The sequence below is a fragment of the Lissotriton vulgaris genome, chromosome 5 (assembly GCF_964263255.1).
Source record: "Lissotriton vulgaris chromosome 5, aLisVul1.2, whole genome shotgun sequence".
Classification (NCBI taxonomy): Eukaryota; Metazoa; Chordata; class Amphibia; order Caudata; family Salamandridae; genus Lissotriton; species Lissotriton vulgaris.
In genome coordinates this window covers 370,675,689-370,696,705 of record NC_141693.1, presented here as the reverse complement: position 1 = coordinate 370,696,705, position 21,017 = coordinate 370,675,689, and the positions used below count along the sequence as shown (strand labels likewise).

The 21,017-nt window shown below is 47.0% G+C and overlaps 1 protein-coding gene across 14 annotated transcripts in view; it reads left to right on the top strand.

The window, feature by feature from the left end:
• Positions 1–21,017, top strand: part of UBR4 (ubiquitin protein ligase E3 component n-recognin 4) — a 1,723,360-nt gene that overhangs the window by 791,610 nt on the left and 910,733 nt on the right. For 10 of the 14 annotated variants that reach the window (XM_086921714.1, XM_086921711.1, XM_086921710.1 and 7 more), the window contains exon 31: positions 1,461–1,493. The exons of the other annotated variants lie outside the window; for them this stretch is intronic. In XM_086921714.1, coding sequence (XP_086777840.1) covers positions 1,461–1,493 — 33 coding nt within the window. The remainder of the gene's footprint in view (positions 1–1,460; positions 1,494–21,017) is intronic. 14 annotated transcript variants of the gene reach the window in all.

The following is a 21,017-nucleotide window of genomic DNA, read 5'->3' as shown; positions in this document are numbered from 1 at the left end:
TCTAGAGAAGGCTAACATTGAGGGCCCGGCCTTAGGCTGGTTTGACTCTTTTTTTTATCTGAGAGATCCTTTAAAGTGGCTGACCCTCCTTTCAGCTCACTGGCATACGCCATCAAACAAGGGGTTCCACAGGGCTCCGCTCTGAGCCCAACTCTATTCAACCTCTACGTTCAACCATTAGCGGCAGTAGCCAGGAGTAGAGGACTAACTGTGGTATCTTATGCTGACGATACCTAGTTAGTGGTGGCACTATCCAACGACTTGGCGCAGGTCACGCTTAAGTTCAGGAGCGATCTAACAGCTATAGCATATTGGATGACTGCCAACTGTCTCCAGTTAAATGCGAGCAATTCCGAGATCTTGCTAGTGGGGAGAGACATTGAGCTGTGGAGCGAGAGTTGGTGGCCTTCGACTCAGGGCTGTTTGCCCGCCCCTAAACAGGCGGTCAAAAACTTGGGAGTATGGGTTGACTCTGCCCTAAACTTTCAGGTCCAAACTAAAATGGTAGCTGGGACATGTTTCGGACTCCTGCGTGGGCTCAAACCACTGTTGGGTTTCTTTGACCCCACAGTCTGACAAGTCATCATCCAGGCCACCATTCTATCAAGGCTGGACTACGCCAGTTCACTTTATCTACGGGCAAATAAAGCTAAGATCATACCCTTGCAAAGAGCACAAAAAGCCGCTTCCAGAACACTACTTGGCCTACCAAGAGGCTGTCCCACAACTAACACAATCCGCAGACTACATTGGCTGCCGGTGTGCGAAACACATTGAGTTTAAGTCTCTCTGCATCGCTCACAGAATCCTGAATCTTCGCTCCCCAGATATTTTGGCGAATCTCCTCTCACTCTACATGCCCACCCGCCAGTTACGATCCATGGGCCATCATCTTGTTGTTGCGCCCATGTGAGGAAAGTGTAAGCATGAGGGTGCTCTTTTCGTGTCCTCGCTGCAAAACTTTGTAACTTTCTTCCTGTTAGTATTAGCAGTATCAATAATCACAATGCATTTCGTAAAGCCATTAAAACTCATCTCTTTCCGACATTATAGGCCTGATGTTCTTTTTGTCAGTCGCCTCTTTCAACAGCTGCAGTTGCCAGCGCTGGAACCCCCCCTTAGCTGTGGCAGCTGTGCACTTTACAAAACGTATAACATAACAATACCCGTCAGACTATACAACTATTTAGCCATCTCTTTGTAGGGTAGGCTGTCTGGTACTCAACGTAGATTGTTGGGTGTAAGCCGTGGGTTATCATATTTCCTGTTGTACAGAAGTGTTGGTATTGTATTAACTCCTCTGATTTTGCTCATGCTTGCATATGTAGCTCTACTTTGAATATGTGCCCATAAAGTGCTTCATGGCTTTCCAATTTCACTCTCATTTTGCTTAGATTGTGTTTCAAGTGGTTTTCTGTCTGCTTCACAAGTTTTTCTCCTTTTTCTTTGCTCCCCAAAAGTTCTGAATCTGAGCCCCTAACAAGCCTGGACCGGTTAGTATAAGCCTCCTTTTCTTTGCACGAATGCCTGTGTGTGTCCAAGATTAAGTAGATAATGTGCAATTCTTTGCTGCATTCTAAGTTGATTTTTGCATGGCAGACACCGCACACTACAATTAATTGGAAGTGGAGTGCAGGGCATAATCTAGTACATAGATTGGAGAGGTTTAGGCTGGAGAACTGGCTGTTCAAGAGTTGAGCACATATATGATAGGTTATGAAGTGGCAAGAGACAAAAGCAAATGGGGCATGACTTAAGAATGAGATGTTGTGGATAATTTTTTTTAATAGTTTGTTTGGATACTATTAATTGATACCATTCCGATTACTGAATCTTTGAAAAAAGCTCAGCTACCACCAGGCTGTGACCAAAGAAACCCCTTTTCATTCTTTCACAGTACTTCCCAGGATGTCACTGTAGATCTGAATACATCCTAACAAGTGGCTCAATAAATTACACCTTTGTTCACGTTAAAGGTGTCAGAGCTTTGGACTATGATAACAATAATAGGAACTTAGTTTTATGTACTGCTTACTATACCAGTGTTAATGTTTTTAGTGTTCAGCATAGCCCAGCCAGCAGTTTCACTGGCTCCCGTCTATTTTCTAAATCCTCTTTTCTTTTGTCTCTGGAGGTGGCCAAAAAGGCTTTAGGTTTCCAATACCTGGGAGGGTGCACAAGGGTCATGTCAAAATTACTTTTACAGCAGCTGCATGTGATGCACTCAAGCCACAAATGCAGGACCTCCCTGAGCACGACTGTGAAGGTTGGGCTTTCCAAGGAAAGAAAGGAGTTGATATCCCATATAATAGCTCTTAGTTCACCCTTGAAGATGCACAATGGAAAAAAAGCAAGCCGCCAATACGCTGAGGAGTTTTTATGCTTAGGGAGAAATAGATCATAAGGGCTTGAGATCTGAATGATTGGAAAGTCTCCATGCCTAGACACTAGTGAAAAGAAAAGGAAGAAACGGGCTCCTCCTTCAGACCTAGATGCAGCAGTAGAGTGTGGGTCAATGCCTGAAGTCTCTGTTAGTGTTGTTAAAGTACGGAGAGAACTGGTGTGACATGTTACATTTCTGACATTGTTGGTGTGACTCATCTGCTTACTTTGATGTCTTTAAATTTGAAATACAGAGCCTTAAAATGCATATGATTTAACAGTTAGGTTTTTCATCTCCCACTGTGCCTATTGCACTCTTTTCATCAACCACTGTAGTGCTGTTGGTATTGGATAGTTGGGTAACTTATGACATGCCCTCTTGTAGATATTATTCTTTCTCTCTTTACATTTTCTCTAGACCCTGACAAAGTAATGTTGATAATGCATTGCTTTATTTAAGGGAGGAACACTTTCCAAAAAGGAGAGTGAATGAGTCATTCAGTGAACCAAAATAGATCAGATAGGCTTCATATCCAACTTGGTATTGGCAATGGGAGTATGTTCTATAGTGATATAAGAGAGACATTCATGTAGGTGCGGATTAAAGCATTGCTGCAAATCCTATTCATACATAACCAGATAAAATTGGTTTATACTCTGCTCTCTCCCACTCAAAGACTTACCTTAATGAGCTAGTTCGTATTGTTCTTCAGATGATTATTTTTCATACATAACATTTGTTGAAGAGGGCATCCACTAATTTAGGATTAAAGGCAATATTTAGTAAAGCCGTTGACATGTTGGGTAAGGTTACGGAAGTTCTGCATGTCCCTTGCCACACTTGACTGATGCATTCATGAATCTAGTAGACATTTCAAAGATAATGGCTTCTGTGCCTGCAATCTTCTGATCAGTCTTGTGAAGGTAGAGGCCATTACCATTGTTAGACCAACCTGTAACAAATTTGTAGGTGGTCTGTGTGGCAGATACTAGAGAGAGAGGACTAATATTCCTAGTTTCACTTGACGCGATTCAGTATCAGAGAAAGTGTTTGCTTTCTTTATTTTTTATCTTGATGTCCACTTATGCTGAAAGTAATCATGTGATGTAACCGTATTTGTTAAAGCCCTTCTGGAGGCCATAGGGCAAATGGGTTACTGGGCCTCAACCCTGGGGTTTTGTCACTAATGTTCTAGGCCATGACCTACCATGCCACTCAAAACTAGGCAAGTTAAGTACACTCTTTCCGCACTTGACTTAGGGGAGGGAGGACAAGGATTTCAATACATCTCAGGAAAAGTAAAGTCATGTGTTGATAGAGATTCAGAACTCAGTCAAACAACAGACACAATAAGTACTGCCCTGCCCAGTGCTATTCTTGTGAAAAGAGAAATACTTTGATCACACACATCAACGTATAATCGTATATAGGAAATCTTACTTTGGTACACAGTTTTAATAGAGTTGTTATGGGTTCTTAAAACAGAGAAATGTTAAGTCATGAATCAGGTACAAGTGCAAGCTCATTGTAATATGGTTTAAGCATCTTATCTGGTTCTGTGATCCATTAACCAGTCCATATATGTCTGATTACTAAGGTTATTTAGGGTGATTGAGTGCTAATGAGTTAAATAACCCACTGGAGTTTTGGCAGAGAGGTACACAGCCAGTGTTCAAATTTACACGGCTCAAGTTACCCGTTGGATCAGGGATTAGAACGCACAATCATGCAGCAGTCAGTAACTCGATGAGCAGGCCTTCTCGGATTACTCAGATTTTCTGCATTTGTGCTTGAGAATGGTGGCTCCAGTAAAGAGTAATGTAAGCCAGCAGCACCCCAAGTTCTCCAGCTTCTGGCATATTGCAGGCATGTCACATTTGCACTGGATGACGCATACTGGGCTTGTAGGATAATTCAGCTCACTTGACTTGTTATGGAAACTCATAGGGAAACCATATTACCTTCAGTAGACTCTAGAGGGCACTGGTTGCACTCCCCCAGATCAATCTGCTTCTTTTGGTCTGCCTTACACTACATCTGGGCTTCCTCAACCAGGGCAGCCTCTTCTTGCATGGTTAACTGCTCCAGGTAGCCCCCACAGCTCTCCCAAGATATGCAGATTTCAGGTGATTCCCATTATCTCTGGGAGATTTGCTCTCAAAGATAACATCCCTGGATGTCAGCAGTCCTTCAGGTACTCTGCAGAGCCGTCTCTCCTTCTGTCTGTGCAGAACTTTAAACTTGTAGCATAGTTTGAGTTCTACTTTTATTCACATATTCTGGCTGTTCCCTTTTAGAGTTAATTTCTTCATCTGCAGCCCTATTCAATGTACCATCTGATGGCGCTCACACCAGGTAGTGACGAGTCTGCCTCCAACTGAAGTACCCAAACATAACACAGGGAAGTGTGTAGTCTCTGCACCTGGTTATCAGCAGGCAGACAAATGTGGAAGATTACATCTCCTTCACAAAGAATCTGCTCCTCCGCTTCCCCTTCCACACTATGAACCCAAATGCTGGTACTCAGGAAGAGATAATCATCAAACACTTGCTAACTGCTCACCGTTGAATACCAAATGAAGCCCTGTCTCCATCCTCCCACACTTAATCTCACACTTCATCCTCGAAGGCTACTCCACTATCTCAGGAATGCAAGCAGTACACTTCAACTGTCTGGTGAGACTGTAATTCAACATCCTTAATGCACTATTTTTTTTAGCTGCAGTATCCTAATTTCATCTTACTAGCCTCTGCTGCAGGCACACAATGACACACAATATCCAAACCAAATGAAATGTAGGTTTCTTATTTCCCTACTGGGGTTTTTCCTCAGGACTGATGTGAAACCTGCATTTCATTTGGGGTTGAAACTTCAACATTTTCAATGTTCGCAAGCTTAATCAACAGCAATCCTTCACTGAGATAGTATCTCTAAGCCATGGCTATGCATTTTATGGATATTGTTTTGATTTTTGTCGTTCAAGGTTGAGCCGTTGTACCTTTTTCATGTCAATTATATGATTTGCACAATAGCCTTTCTGTATACCTTCTTATCCTCACTCGAAACATCCCCCATCCCCCCCTTCGATGCTTGGGGCACTTATGTCTGGTATTGTTTTGATATAATCATGTATACGTGTAGTGTTCAGTGTGATTAAATAACATTGGACCTCCAAATATACAACATGGTTTTGTATTATGTTCTTCATTTCTTTATGTTGTGCTGATGTTGGATAACTTTCTACTGGGACCATTCTAATATTGGACTGTCTCATACCCACGTCCCAGTGACATATTCTGGGTTGACCCTTTTTGCAATCCTGCTACTAGTCATAAGCACACAGCGTGCACAAAGAGATGTTGGTGCAGTGACTGGGCATTACATTCAAGCACAACTTTACATGTGTGGCGCTTGTAAACAGTCCACTAATCCCTACACAGAAAAAAGGTATGTACAGTACCATCAATCAGAAAAATGGTCTGCTGCCCTCACCACTTAATGTATATGATCCAGGATATGGGAAGGTTTTCTTATGTCAACAAGTCTACACCCGTTTTTCCCCTCTCCACTCTGCAGAGCTAGGTTTTGGGTCTCAAAACTATGAGGAAGTGCATAGGTCTTAGTGTATACCCCAAAGTGTTGTGTGTGCTGGGGCAACAACATTATCCGAATACCGTATGACCTACTGCTGGACTCTTCTTTCCCTGTTAGCATGCCGGGACTCTGCGCGCTCCTGACTGAGCCCATACGGCCACTTAAGAGGTGAACTAAGCGTCTTCTTCGTATCGCTGAAGACCGACTAGTTTGTAAGACTTCATGACCGTGCAGGAGCCGAACTTGGCACTTTTTTTAAACTTATCTCCTCAGCATATTTGGAATAATTATCTATCAAGGGGCAAGAAGAAAATACACACCTTCTCTCTATTTTTTTACTCCTCGCTTAATTGAATCGAATCTGGGGCAAGTATATTTGCATGGCCCATACTTGATGACGCTCCCCCGCTATTTGTTGTACAGTTACCATTTCTCTGATTGAACTCATACAGCAAAGTTCACGCCCTGCCGAAGTTCCGCCGTAGGAACGAAATGCGTTGGCTGTTTGTTTTATCTGGTATAATTACCACAATAAAGAAGATAACTATTTGGACTTAAAGCATCGTCTCTGAGATATTCTAATGAGTGCGCCTTCCGTCATTTGTTAATTGTACTGCTGAGATCACTCGGGGCAGGGGTGCAATCTGTAAGATGCCCCTTCCATCCCAACATTATTCCTTCTGCAAACTAATGGGCATTGCAATAGAGCTGTTAATGAGGAATCTGGTCACATTCAAACGTGTGGCACATTCTTGGCAGAAGCTTTTACATGCTTATCATGATATGCATAGTAAACTTCTTCATATGCCTGTAGATGGTAAACATTGTGGAGCACGTTTAGCCCATATCTTTGAGAAATTAAAGGAATGAACAAATTCTGCCCACTCCATAGGTGCATGTGCTACGCCCAAAAAGTTTCATTGTTTAGCCTTATGGAGAAATGCCTCCCAACCCACATCAACAATGGAGCTGTGTACGGGTCCTACCCTTTCATAAATAATTACAGTACAAAAATAAGTGAGAGGAACAAGTACTTTCGAAAGCAATCAAAACTACTGCTTATCCTACAGTAGTTAAAGAGCTAAATTTCATGAGAAAAACACCTTGGTGAAGGGGAAAACATATTGATTTTTCTTGTAGTTGAAGAGCTTGACATTGGACGAGGATGTTTCGAAAATCATAGGGAGATCATACAGTCTTCTATTGTAAAGGTTTTACCTAAATCTCACCTCCCTTGCAACAAACCCCAGATATAGATAACTTTCTGGAAAAACTAATTAAACTGCAGCAAGAGTTACAACAACATATCTTAGATTTTCTATTAAAGGAACGGCATATTAGGTTTTACAAAAAAGGTTCTAATTCTGAAAAAAGAAAATGGAAATATAAGACAGTTACAAGATCTTCAAGGACTGCATAAGTACCTAAATAAAAGTTAAATGGGTTCTGTGACACAAACTTTGACTGCATTGTCAGAGAGAAAGTGAATGCTTTTTATTGACGTGCACTGTGCCTAGTTTCATAATCCAGTTTTGACAGCACATGGTCATTTGTGTGCATAGTGCAAATGGCACTATCTAACAGAAGTTTAACGTTTTGGTCTAACCAGTATCACTCATTTATTCACCACATTAATCCAGACAGCAGAGTTTGAGCCTTTGGAGTGCAGATTTATACTCCTACCTGTATAACTGGTTGCTGACAAAATGGGCGTTAGCAACAGTTGTAATATATTACCTTTCAGATTTATTTGTCTCAGCTTTACCAGTACAGAGAGCTATTGATTCAGGTTTTAGCTTTATACCTCTCCACTCATTGGGTAGTTAAGTGCCATAAATATTGTTCATCAATGTAGGATCTGCTTTCATAGTTAACCCCACTTTTTGTTGGCTGGAGAGGAGGCGCTTGCCAGCGCCACCAGACTACTTTAAAGGGTGCATTTGGTGCCCTCCTTGCATACTCTGGTTGAGCCAGTTCAAGGAGCCCTTGACCCCCGCTCTGGACTCCCCTTTGAACTTGCTGGTCCCACGTTGCTCCTTCTTTGCTTTCCATGCCTGTTGCAGCTGCCAAGGCTTGTTGGTGCTCCCGCCGGGACACAGGCCCCCGGGTTCTTGATGTCCGCAGTTCGCATTCCACATTTTAAGTATATGGTTTGGTCTTCCCCCTGGAGATCACTGTATTTTGTTCTTACTTACCTGTTTACAATTGAAGTATTATTGCTTATTTGTGTTTCTATCTCCCGGTAGGAGATCTACCTATGTGTGGGTGAGTGTTGTGTAATAAATAGGCATTTTTATATATACACTGTGTGTTTCCGTTTTGTTTAACCTACACTACTCTATTAGATCTGGTAAAAGAAGCTGCCTAACACTGCAAGATAAGCCTGCTCTTCACAGCTACCACTTTGAGAGCTTTTTATGGGTATCAACGACAACTAGTTCAAGTTCAAGTTCGGGCATTTATATAGCACACTACTCACCCGGAGGGTCTCAAGGCGCTTGGGGAAGGGGTTCATTATTTGTCGAATAGCCAGGTTTTAAGTTCTTTTCTGAAGGAGATGTGGTTTTGGGTAAGGCGGAGGTGAGTGGGGAATGAGTTCCAGGTCTTGGCAGCCAGGAAGGAGAAGGATCTGCCACCCATGGTGGATCTTCGGATGCGCGGGACTGCGGTGAGGGCTTTATTGGACGATCTTAGTTGGCGGGTGGGTTTGTAGAAGGACAGTCGAGTGTTGAGGCATTCGGGTCCTAGGTTGTAGAGGGCCTTGTGTGCGTGGGTGAGAAGACGGAACGTGATTCTTTTGTTGACGGGAAGCCAGTGGAGGTCTTTTAGGTGTCCGGTGATGTGATCTTGGCGGGGGATGTCCAATATGAGTCTCGCTGAAGCGTTTTGGATGCGTTGGAGTTTTTTCTGTAATTTTGCTGTGATTCCGGCGTATAGTGTGTTACCATAAGCCAGTCGACTCGTGTCCAGTGCGTGGGTGACAGTCTTTCTTGTCTCGAGGGGGATCCAGCGGAAGATCTTTTTTGAGAATGCGAAGTACGTTGAAGCAGGAGGATGAGACTGTGTTGACTTGTCTGGTCATCGAGAGAGAGGAGTCAAGGATGAAGCCAAGGTTACGTGCGTGGTCTGTGGGTGTGGGTGCTGTGCCCAGAGCGGAAGGCCACCAAGAGTCGTCCCAGGCAGAGGGGGAAGATCCTAGGATGAGCACTTCCGTTTTGTCTGAGTTGAGTTTTAGGCGGCTCTGTTTCATCCATTCGGCTACTTCTTTCATGCCTTGGTGAAGATTGGTTTTAGCGGTGTTAGGGTATTTGGTGAGGGAAAGGATTAATTGGGTGTCGTCAGCGTAAGAGATGATGTTGTGGTTGTGTTGGCGCGCGATGGATGCGAGTGGGCTCATGTAAACGTTGAAGAGGGTGGGACTGAGTAATGATCCTTGTGGTACTCCACAGATGACTTCAGTGGCCTCTGAGTTGAATGGGGGGAGTCGGACTCTTTGAGTTCTCCCGGCGAGGAACGAGATGATCCAGTCCAGGGCTTTTCCTTGTATGCCGATGTTGCTGAGGCGTTGTATAAGGGTGCTGTGGCAGACTGTGTCGAAAGCGGCGGAGAGGTCGAGTAGAATGGGGGCCGCTGTCTCTCCGTTATCCATTAGTGTTCGGATGTCGTCTGTCGCTGCAATGAGGGCGGTTTCGGTGCTGTGTTTGGCTCGAAATCCGGATTGAGATGGATCGAGGGAGTTGTTGGATTCAAGGAAGGCGGCGAGCTGGCTGTTGACGGCTTTCTCAATGACTTTGGCGGGGAAAGGGAGGAGGGATATGGGTCGGTAGTTTTTAAGTTCAGAGGGGTCTGCTGTGGGTTTCTTCAAGAGGGCGCCGAGTTCGGCGTGTTTCCAGCTTTCTGGGAAGGTGGCGGAGTTGAACGAGCAGTTGATGACATCACGGAGATGGGGTGCGATGATGGAGTCAGCTTTGTTGAAGATGTGGTGGGGGCAGGGGTCGGTTGGCGAGCCAGAGTGGATTGAGTTCATTAGGCGGATGGTGTCTTCAGTGGTGATTGGGTTCCAGGCGCTAAGGTTATTAGTTGGCGGAGTAGGATCTGAGGGGGGTGGGGAGGGTTGATCATTGGGAGTGTTCTCGAAGCTGTTGTGGATGTCGGCAATTTTGTTGTAGAAGGAGGAGGATAACGCATCGCAGAGGTCTTGGGAGGGAGTAATGTCGTTAGATGCTGCGGTGGGGTTAGTGAATTCTTTGACGATGAAGAGTTCCTCGCTGTTATGGGTGTTGTTGTCGAGACGATCCTTGAATGCTGATTTCTTGGCGGAACGAATCAGTTGGTGGTGTTTGCGGGTGGCTGCCTTGAGGGTGGCCATGTTGTCGGTGGTTGGGTTTTTTCTCCATGTTTTCTCCAGGGTGCAGCATAGCTTCTTGGATTTTTTAAGGTCATCATTGAACCAGGGGGCCTTTTTGCTGGCTGAATTGATCTGGTGCTTTTTCAGGGGTGCTAATTCGTCAGCACTGTGGGTGATCCATTGCTTGAAATTGGTGGCCGCTTGGTTTGGGTCCAATGAGAGGGTCGGAGGGTTTTGGTTGAGTGAAGTAAGGAGTTGGTCGGAGGTGATTTTGTTCCAGTTTTTTTCAGTGGAATAGGTTGTGGGCGGTTGTGGGTCAAGGTGGTTTTGTAGCTGAAGTGAACACAGCTGTGGTCCGTCCAATGGAGAGCTGTGGTACGATCAAAGGAAATGTGCTTGCTGGAGGTGAAGATAGGGTCGAGCGTGTGACCGGCTACATGGGTGGGGGTGTCCACAAGTTGTTTGAGACCGAGATTGGCCAGGTTGTCAAGAAGGGTGGAGGTGTTGCTATCGTGCTTGTTTTCAAGGTGGTAGTTGAGGTCTCCTAAAAGAATGTAGTTCTCGGAGGCGAGGGCATGTGGGCTGATGAAGTCAGTGATGTCATCGCTGAATTGGGTGCGGGTTCCTGGAGGCCTGTAGATGAGGGTGCCTCTGAGTGTGGTCCTAGGGTCGGTGTGGATCTGAAAGTGGAGATGTTCGGCGGTTGCAAGATTATCATCGGAGCTGGTCGCGATTTTGATGGTGTTCTTATGGACGATGGCGGTGCCTCCTCCTGTTTGGACAGTGCGGTCTTTTCGGATGATCTTGTAAGCGTCCGGTATGGATATGGCGATGTCGGGTGCTGATGTGTTCATCCATGTTTCTGTAAGGAAGGCGATGTCCGGTGACGCAGTGTCGAGTAGGTCCCAGAGTTCAGTTGCGTGTCTGTGGACCGAGCGGGTGTTAAGCAGGATGCACTTCAGGTGATTAGAGTCGGATCTGTGTTTGGAGGAAGTGGATTTGGTGGGGGTCCTGAAGCAGTTGAACTTGCATGAGAGACAGGCGAATGGGCCGTGGGTACGTCCTGGGGTGGCTTCACAGCATTGTGGTGTGCGTCCGGGGTTGAGGGCGAGGAGGGTTGCTGCATCATATGTGAATCTAGTGGGCTGGGTGCGGCGGGGACCAGGGGTCCTGGCACTGGGCGCGGTCCAGGCGCGGACGGGCGTAGACGGGCTTACCTTTGGCGCACCTTCGGCGCGACCGCTGCGCGCAAATGCATCTGTCATGTATGGATAGTGGAGGGGGAGGGGCGAGGCAGGGTCAGCTGGGAGGCGGGCGCGGGGTGGAGCTACGGCCAAGTAGGCACAACAAACAACAAAATGGCTGCAGGAAGGGGAGAGATGAAACTGGGTGAGCCTGGGGGTAAACAGAGGCACAATCGTGTTACAGTACTACAATGCTCTTAGCCACCAATGCGCAGCCTTACCAGCGCAATACCGATATGATAACAATCAAAGAATCACAATGCAGCAATTACACACGATAGGATGGGAGCGAGCAGTGCAGGCTATGCCAGTAATGCGGGGGAAGGTCGAGCTGGGATTAAGCCTCTAGGCGCTACGATACCGCAGGTCAGCAGGCAGCAATCAGGCGCTATATTTCTTCAAAGCCAGCAAGCTTTGGGAGCGTGGTGGGAGCGACCTCTTCTGCAGCAGGTCAGGAGAGTCACGGCGAGGGAGAGGAGAGGCAGGTCTGTTGCTATCTGTGGGAGGCAGGGTCAGCTGGGAGGCGGGCGCGGGGTGGAGCTACGGCCAAGTAGGCACAACAAACAACAAAATGGCTGCAGGAAGGGGAGAGATGAAACTGGGTGAGCCTGGGGGTAAACAGAGGCACAATCGTGTTACAGTACTACAATGCTCTTAGCCACCAATGCGCAGCCTTACCAGCGCAATACCGATATGATAACAATCAAAGAATCACAATGCAGCAATTATACACGATAGGATGGGAGCGAGCAGTGCAGGCTATGCCAGTAATGCGGGGGAAGGTCGCGCTGGGATTAAGCCTCTAGGCGCTACTATACCGCAGGTCAGCAGGCAGCAATCATGCGCTATATTTCTTCAAAGCCAGCAAGCCTTGGTAGCGTGGTGGGAGCGACCTCTTCTGCAGCAGGTCATTTTATGGCTCGCATGAATGATAACCATGGGGGTCATCAAAGGTTAAGGACCAGGTCTCGGTGTACCCATCAAAGAAAAAGCACTCCTCTTCTCCAAGGAGTTCAAACTCCCAGGATAAGTCACCTCCTGGTGCTTTGCTTCGACTTCATTGCCGGAAATGGAATTAAGGCCTGTATCTCTTCTAGCATTGTTGACACTGACGCGGTCTCCTTTCTTTCTTATACCAGTGGCTGGTTACGCAGAATTCTTGACTTTAGTGGTGGATCCAGTTGCCTCTTTATAGGCTATGTTGGACATGTTTAGGAGAGTGGTGGTCCCCTCTAGTGTGCCAACTGAGCCCATGGGACATTACAGGGCTACATCCGGTGTCTCTCTATCAACTCCATGTGCCACAGGAATTTTTCTCGACATCACCTGTTTTTGGTTCTATAATGTTCTCTTAATGAAGTTCCCTTTATACCGTTAATTCCGGCACACATCTGATGCAGTCTCTGAAGGCTCTGTGGTGGCTTTGACTGGTATTTAAGTACACACCTATTATCCTTATAGATGTGCTACAGGCATCATCTACTACAGTGAAAACACTCCCCTCGTTCATTGAGGCCCTGGTTAAGGCTGTAAGGGAACCATTGTCAAGGCCCACAATGTGCTGAAGTGAACCAGCACATAACATAGCGCTATAGCCACTGTGAAACTAAATCTTTTTGCATTTTCACCTGAGACCCTAGCAGTCCAGGCCTCTTTCACCTCCAAGATGAACCCAGTCTTTTCTCACCCCACAATCCATAGATTCAAAAAAAGCTGGAAGGAGGGGGTAAGAAAGCGGTTTTCTCTGAAAGATTGGTGCTGCACTTCTGACTGCATTATCCTTGTTGGGGTGTTACTTTTACGGCCTCTGGGATTTGGCAGCATCGGTTGTCCCCTACTTTTCTGGGACTCCTCCAAACCAATTTCCCAGCTGTAGTTTACGATTTCCAGGACTACTCTCCCCACACCAAAACAGGCCTGGACATGGACATCATTGCAAGAGTGTTGGATTCTTCTGTGGGTCTGCGACTGTACCCAAATCAACATACCTTTAAATTGAGGGGTGACTCTTTGGCCTTTACTTGAACCTTTTAAAGCCTGCAGATCCACTGCAAGTTCTGTAAGGTTTCATGTTTCCAGGAATTTTTACCCCTTTCGAAAACCAAGGCCTTTTAGCAGAGGCTTTGACACCAAATAGTGACAGTCTGCTCAGGGTGGTCTACAGGAACCCATCTGTTTCTTCAAGGAAATGTAAAGACTGGGGTAAAGGTTAAGGCCTCCAGGTTCTACCCCCTTGGCGGCCTACTCTTGCCATGTACTACCTGAGCAGCTGTAGGTTGGCTGTGAAGGTGCACGTTTTTGTCAGATGGATGTGCTCTTTTTTACCATCCTGAAAGACTATATATTCAGACCAGGAGTACTATAGATTGTTGAAAAGGGATATAACCACCCCTTTTATCAGCAAGCATCCCCCATGTCTCCGCTCCGACATTGCCTTATATAGTGTATCTCTGCGATTCCTACAGCAAGAAGTGACAGTCCTGTTGCTCAAGGGAGAAGTGGAATTGGTGCCAGAGCAGGAGATTATAAAAACATACTACTTTCAGTACGTCCTGCATCAGAATGAAGAAGGTGATCTTCTGCGCTGAAGGCTGTGACGTTAACATCTTCATCACTGCTGGACATGTTTCAGCCCAAGAATTCTCCCTCTTCATCTTGGGCACGCAGCAAATCTGTGTGGCGGCCCACTGTTGCTGTTTGGCATCACATGTACAGTCTGCGACACCTGCTTCTTTTTTATGTCTGGCACACCACTGATCCACGGTCCAGCAAATAGTTGTGTCTCCACCCTTTCAGGAATGCTGCCGTTCCACTGCTCCCAATGTGATGCTCAGCTGGTTCTCTGACACACACACACACACACACACACACATTGCGCCTGGGGAGCAAGTGTTACAAACTTGCTCACAGTCATTCCAGTGCCTGGGGGCCATGTTCTCACAGGTCTTCTCGTAGTCCCACAGCCTTGTTCCCAGAATACCTAGGGAAGGGTTTTCTTACATCATACTAGGACGGCGACCATTCCTATCTCTTTCATTACTGTTTCCCTATCCAAGATGGAGACTCTTCACTTCTTGTTGCACCACATCCTGTGTATGGGTAGATAAGGGTAAATCTTTAATTTCCTTGCGTTGCAACATTCCTTGCTTCTGCTGTTGTTTTCTTGTTCATGTTGGCATATTTTTCGCTTTCGCTGGTGTATCTTTTTTCCTGTTGGTACTCCTGTTTCCTCTTGGAATTCCTTGTGGACCTCTGATCTTTTTGGTCATTTTCTGGTCCTCCATTCTGCCAGAAGTTTTTCCCTGAGGTATTTTTTCCTCTTGGGACTCCTTCTGTACTGCACTGTCTGCCCTGGCGTTACATTGTCATCAACACCATGGCTTCCAAAAGGGGTTGCCCTTACCTTGAATAAACCAGAACCTTCAAGAACTGGAATCAAGAGACCTCCTTACTTACCAGAGTTGGTAAGAAAAATTCCAAACGTGACAGTTTGCAATGCCCAAAACCCAGTTCTGGTTCGAACGCCATGGATGTTCCTCATACATTACCCCCAGGAGGACCAGTACAGGCAGCACAAGCCTTCCTAAAGACCATCCAACAAGCTCAGGAATTGCAACAATTGCATGATGGAAATTTAGCGTTACGTCTAGTTCTAGCAACTAGGACGTCTGATGTACCAATAGTCTTGACCACCATTCCTCGTTATTCTGTCGTTCTGAACAAATTGAAAGAATTCTTGGATTCTGCGACAATCTTCTTTGTTTTTCGTCCAGCCCAATTTTCACATAATAAAACCAAGGTTGTATATTTTATTAGCGCCTTATCAGCCCTGCATTGACTACACGCTTGGTAGCCACGGAGGACCTCTGATGGTCCAATCACACCACCTTTATCGCGGTCTTCAAGCAAATGTTCAAAAGACCTGGTTTGGAGACCTCAGCAGAAGAAGCCCTGTGTGATATCCAGCAAGGGAATCAGAATATCCTGCAATACATAACTTGTTTTAGTCAACTGGCTACAAACTCTGCTTAGGTGGAAAGTACTCTAATCACTCTTTTTCGAGAGCTCTGCAAGAAGAAATCAAAGACGAGTTGATATACTCACCTTGAGTAGATACTATGGCGGGCTTTATGGATTTGGCATTGTTGATAGAAAATTGCCTAAATGAACGTCAGTTGGAGAGACGTAAGGCTTGTGCTCAGCAACATACAGGAATGACACGTTCCATTACTCGCAGATTAGATACTTCCCTACCTAAAACAACTCTTTCAACTAGAGAAGAAGCTATGCCGATAGATCTGAGCTGAGGTCCACTGTCCACGACTGAACAGTAACATAGGAGGACTTAACAGGAACATAGGAGGAAACAAGGGCTATGATTACATTGTAATTCTTCTGGCCTTATGATTCGTAGTTGTCTTATTCGTTCATCAAGACTGTCTTGAATCAACGAAATGGGAATTGCCAAAGGCCTACAAAAGATAAAGGCTTTACTGGATTGGCCTTCGCTCATTAAAGAAACCCTATGTGTCCTGGGATTGTCAAACTTTTATCGGCAGTTTATTGGTAACTTTGCCCACCGATCAGCTTAATCAATGTATTACACCCTACTTCATTGGGGAGGTGGTGTTCCTCCTTACTAAAAAGGGACAGCTTCAGGCCTTGCAAGGTGCCAGAAATCGCCCATTGCCAGCCACTGTGGTTTCAAGAGTACTGTAGAATGTGCTTCGCTCTTTTTGGTAGCCATCAGTAAAAGAAGATTCTGAGATCTATGTATCCTCCTGTGCTCAGGGCAAAACTCCTCACACTAAACCTGTGGGATTGCACCAATCTCTGCCTGTTCCCCCAGCCAAATGGCATACGGTGTCCACTAATTTCATTTCGACCTTGCACCCATTTGCTGGAAACCAAGTCATTTTTGTGACAGAAGACTCCTCTTCCAAGATGGCACATTTTACAGTTCGTAGAAAACTACCTCCTGCAAGAAAATTAAGAAAATTCTTCATACAAGAGTTCTTACATCTACATGGTCTTCCACAGATCGTTATATCCGACCGAGGTCCCCAGTATATATCTCGGTTTTGGAAACACTCCTGCAAATCCCTTCACAGTGAGGTAGCGTTGTACTCAGGGTTTCATCCCCAAACCAGTGGTTAGACCTAACACTTAAATCGGGGGTTGGAACAATACCTCCATTGCTTCTGTAATTCTACCCAAAGCGTTTGGTCTACAAACTTAATGCTGGCAGAGTTTTCATATAATAATGCTGTCCACAGTGCATCTAAGTTACCCATTTTTCTGTTTGTGATTCCCATCAAGGGCCTTACCCTCTTTTTTGCAAGTCTCTATTTCTGTTCCAGCAGCAGCCTCTTATACCCGACATGTCCGAGCTGTCAGGCAAAGAATACGTTTCAACCTGCAGGGAGTCGAAAAGAAAATGAACAACACTATTGATGCCCTTCGACGTCAGTCTCCATTATATCAGGTTAACAGTAAGGTTTGGCTCTCATCAAAATTCTTGCCTCACCACCTGCTTCTTAATGAATTCGGACCATTCTTTTATGGACCCTTCAAAATCACTCAAGTGGTGAACCCAGTGACTTTTTGTCTACAGATACCATGTTCCTGTAAAGTACACCCTGTGTTTCATACCTCACAACTGAAACTGTCACAGACCCCTATAAAAGGGTTTTTTCCTGACAGTATATAGTCCAGGAAATCTGTGACTTGCAGTTCCCTTTGCAGTTCCTAATCCTATGGAATTGTTCCTCTCGTAGTGACAGATCATAGGACGATGCAAACTTCGATCATGCTCATGTCTTTGTCTGCTGATACTTATTGGCTTTTGCCTGAAAAACCCAGGGCCTTGGGAAGAGGACCTACTGTTGCGCTGCAGTCTGAGGTTCGACCGGCGTCGCTAACATCTACACCGCTACGCGGATCCCTCTTCCGCTCGGGCACACCACGTATCTGCAGTGGCCCGCTGTTGCTGTTTTGGATCCGTGGATGCATTCCCCAATTTCTGCTTCTTTGTCTAACACACCGAGGATCCACGTGGTGGCCTGTTGTCTCTGCCATTTTAGGAATACTGCAGTTCCAGTTCTGGAACCATAGTTCTGTAGTAGGGGATCTCTGTGTATAGTCATAATCTAGTGAATAGTCCCGCCCATGTGCGTGGACCCCGGAGCAATCAAAAATGTCGTCAAAAATTGCAGACCTGCACAGACACTTAAGAGAGAATTTAAAGACAGATAATGCAGCCTATATCCACAGGCTACACTGTCCACTACTTCAACTAGAAATTCCACCAAAACCCCACAAACAGCACAGCCTGTCCAGTGTTCTCCACAGAGAAAATCCTTCTCCTACCAGCAAAAGCCTCTGGAATGATAGAAAAAGTAGTGGACAGACAAGCCCCATAGGCTGCCATTATGTGGCTCAGAACAGGATACTGTGCCTTTAAGAGAACCTTCCAGAACTCTCTCAGTATCCCAGAATGCACAGCAGGTCCCTTTCAGTTCTTTTTTTCATGCTCCTGCAAGCAGGACCCTGGAGCATTGAGTTCTCCCTTTCTAGGGTTTCTTTACAGATTTTTTCCCTTTTCAAGTGTTTGAGTGCTTTCATTTGAAGTACTTTGGTGCTTTCTTCCTTGTGTGTGTCTTTGAGCACTCTTTTATTTGTCACAATGCCTGCTTTGTTTGACAAATGCCCAGAGTGTTCGAGGCAGAAGGCCAAGTCGGACCCACACAAGGTGTGCATCATCTGCCTTCCCTCATCTCATGTCCCGGAGGAGTGTGACATTTGCCAGTCCTTCTCCAGCAGGACCCTGAGAGAGACGATGAAGATCAGGCTCCAAGGCCTGGAAGATAGAAGACTGAAGGCACAAGGTGGGTCTGGGCATACTTCATCTGCCCATTCTGAGGCCTCTGGAGGGCTCTCCAGGGGCAGGAAGACCAGCAAACGTCCATGTTTTCCGCCGGCGTCGAGAGGGATGACAGCAGTCTGTTCCCCATCTCCCCAGGGTTCTGGGTCGAGGCGACTTAGACGTTCGGCGTCGAGGGAACTGACAAGACCGCCGTCGAGATCGCCGTTGACGATATCTTCGTCGTCGTCGAGTTATCGATGTTGAGAGGTGACCCGGCGTGGGCACTCGCCGTCGAGGCGACACCGCCGTTCGTCGTCGGCGAAGTGGAGAAGGTCGTCGTCGAGGGGATCCTTGACGTCGAGGAGGACGTCGAAGTCTCGCAGGCGTTTGCCGTCGAAGAGGCGTTCGCCATCGACACGGAGGCCCTCACCATCGAGACAAAGTCATTCGCCGTCGAGACGGATGCGTTCGCCATCGAGAGAACAACGGAGTTCTGGCGCCAGGAGTTCCTCTGAGTCCGCTGGGATTCGCCGACGTACGCCGATAGGCTCTGCCTCACCATCGCCTCCGCCTAAGAAGAAAAGGGAGTCACAGGGCTCTGTGTACTCCGAGGTATATACACCTAAGCCGAGGACACCTTCCCCATCTCCTCCGTTGCCCAAGAATCCCCCGCCGCAGAATCCCACTCCGCCTCCACTTCCACCGCCCCCTCCTCATTTTCATCCCCGGTTCCTCCTTCTGGTCCGACGGTGGTTCCGCCGAGGACGGCTTCACTACCACGGTACCCGATGCTGCCTAAGGGCACTCCTCAGCCGAGACGCTCCGTCAGGCCGCAGTCGCCTGCTCCTGTGAGGCCTGTGGAGCGTCCAAAGTTGCCTGCTCCCGTGAGGCCTGTGGAACGTCCGAAGCCAAGGAGATTACGCAATCTCCCCCTCCGGTCGGAGCGAGAACGCAGTTGTCACCGGTCGTCGACAGGATCAAGACAACACCACAGGAGGCGCAGATCCAGATCCCACACAAACTCTTCTGGGACCAGGAAATACTCGCCGACTTTGTCGGAATCCGGTGTCGCCTGTAGATGACATAGTCTCATTCCAAGATGTTCTGCTGAGTGGTGCGGCTAAGTTGGGGATCACGGTGTCGGTGCCTACGCCCACGACGTCCGTGATTTTCGAGACGCTACATAAAAAGCACCTGCCTCGACCGTTGCTGCCTCTGGTACCAGGATTGGTAGAGCCCGCCGAGGAGTTGTTTCTCACTCCGGCGGTGACGAAGGCTGTCCCCTCCAGGCTCCTCAAGAAGTACCGGGCTCCGGATTCTGACACGCCTTTTCTTAGGATGGATCCGACACCGGACTCGGTCATAGTGACGGCGGCTAGGAAGCAGTATGCCCCCCGTCGTCTACAGTGCTTCCTGATAAGTAGAGCTGCTGGATAGACTCGGCTGGCAGGAAGGTCTGTGGGACAGCGTCTACCACTATGAAGGCGGCCAGTGCCGCTGCCTTGCTAGGGCAATGTGATCGAGCCCTATGGGAGTTCGTCCAGCAATTCTCTGAGCTTCTTCCTCGAGAGAAGAAAGAAGATTTTCAGGAGATCCTGAATGAGGGGATGTTGGTGTCGAACCAACTCATCAGCGCGGCTACTGATGTGTCCCTTCTGGCGGCGCATGGGTACTGCCATGGTGTCAACCAACGGCACCACGCTTGGCTTCGACTTATGTCTCTCAAACCAGAGGCTCAACAACGGGTGGCCAACCTGCCTTTCTCGGGGAAAGAGGCGGCCAGCAGTCCGCAGCGGCGAACAAAGGCCCGGCCGGGTCTAGGCCCTGAGCGGTTACTTCCCCATCATCCGTTACCCACTCCAGTGGGGGGAAGCGTTCAATTTTTTCTGGCAGAGTGGAGAAAAATGACTCAGGACAAGTGGGTGCTGAATATTGTTTGCAATGGATACAGTCTTCGGTTCCCCAGCTGCCTCCAGCAATTCCACCGGTCAGCTTGCAGTTTCAACTGCACAAGCTCCAGGCGGAGGCCGATACCCTGTTAAGGAAAAGGGCGATAGAAGACGTACCTCTGTCTCAAAGGGGATGAGGTCTGTACTCACGATTCTTTCTGGTTCGCAAAAAGGACAAGAACGAGTTCAGGCCCATTCTGGATTTGCGACAAGCAAACAAGTGGATTCGCAGAGAGAAATTTTGCATGCTGTTGTTGCATCAGATTTATCCTCAGCTGCAACAGGGAGACTGGCTATGTGCTATAGACCTACAGGATGCTTACTTCCATGTGCCCATTGCACACAAACACAGGAAGTTCCTGCGATTCCAAGTCAGCGCCATTCATTATCAGTACACAGTACTGCCATTCGGGCTGAAGTCTGCGCCTAGAACATTCTTGAAGTGCATGGCAGTGGTAGCTGCACACCTGAGGAAGAACAAGGTGTTCGTCTACCCGTACCGGGACGATTGGTTGATCAAGGCATCCTCCTTCTCGGAAGCTCAAGCGCACTTCCAGAATGCGTGCGTTCTCTTGAACAAGCTGGGGTTGCACATCAACATGTCCAAGTCTGTCCCGACTCCGGTCCAGTGCA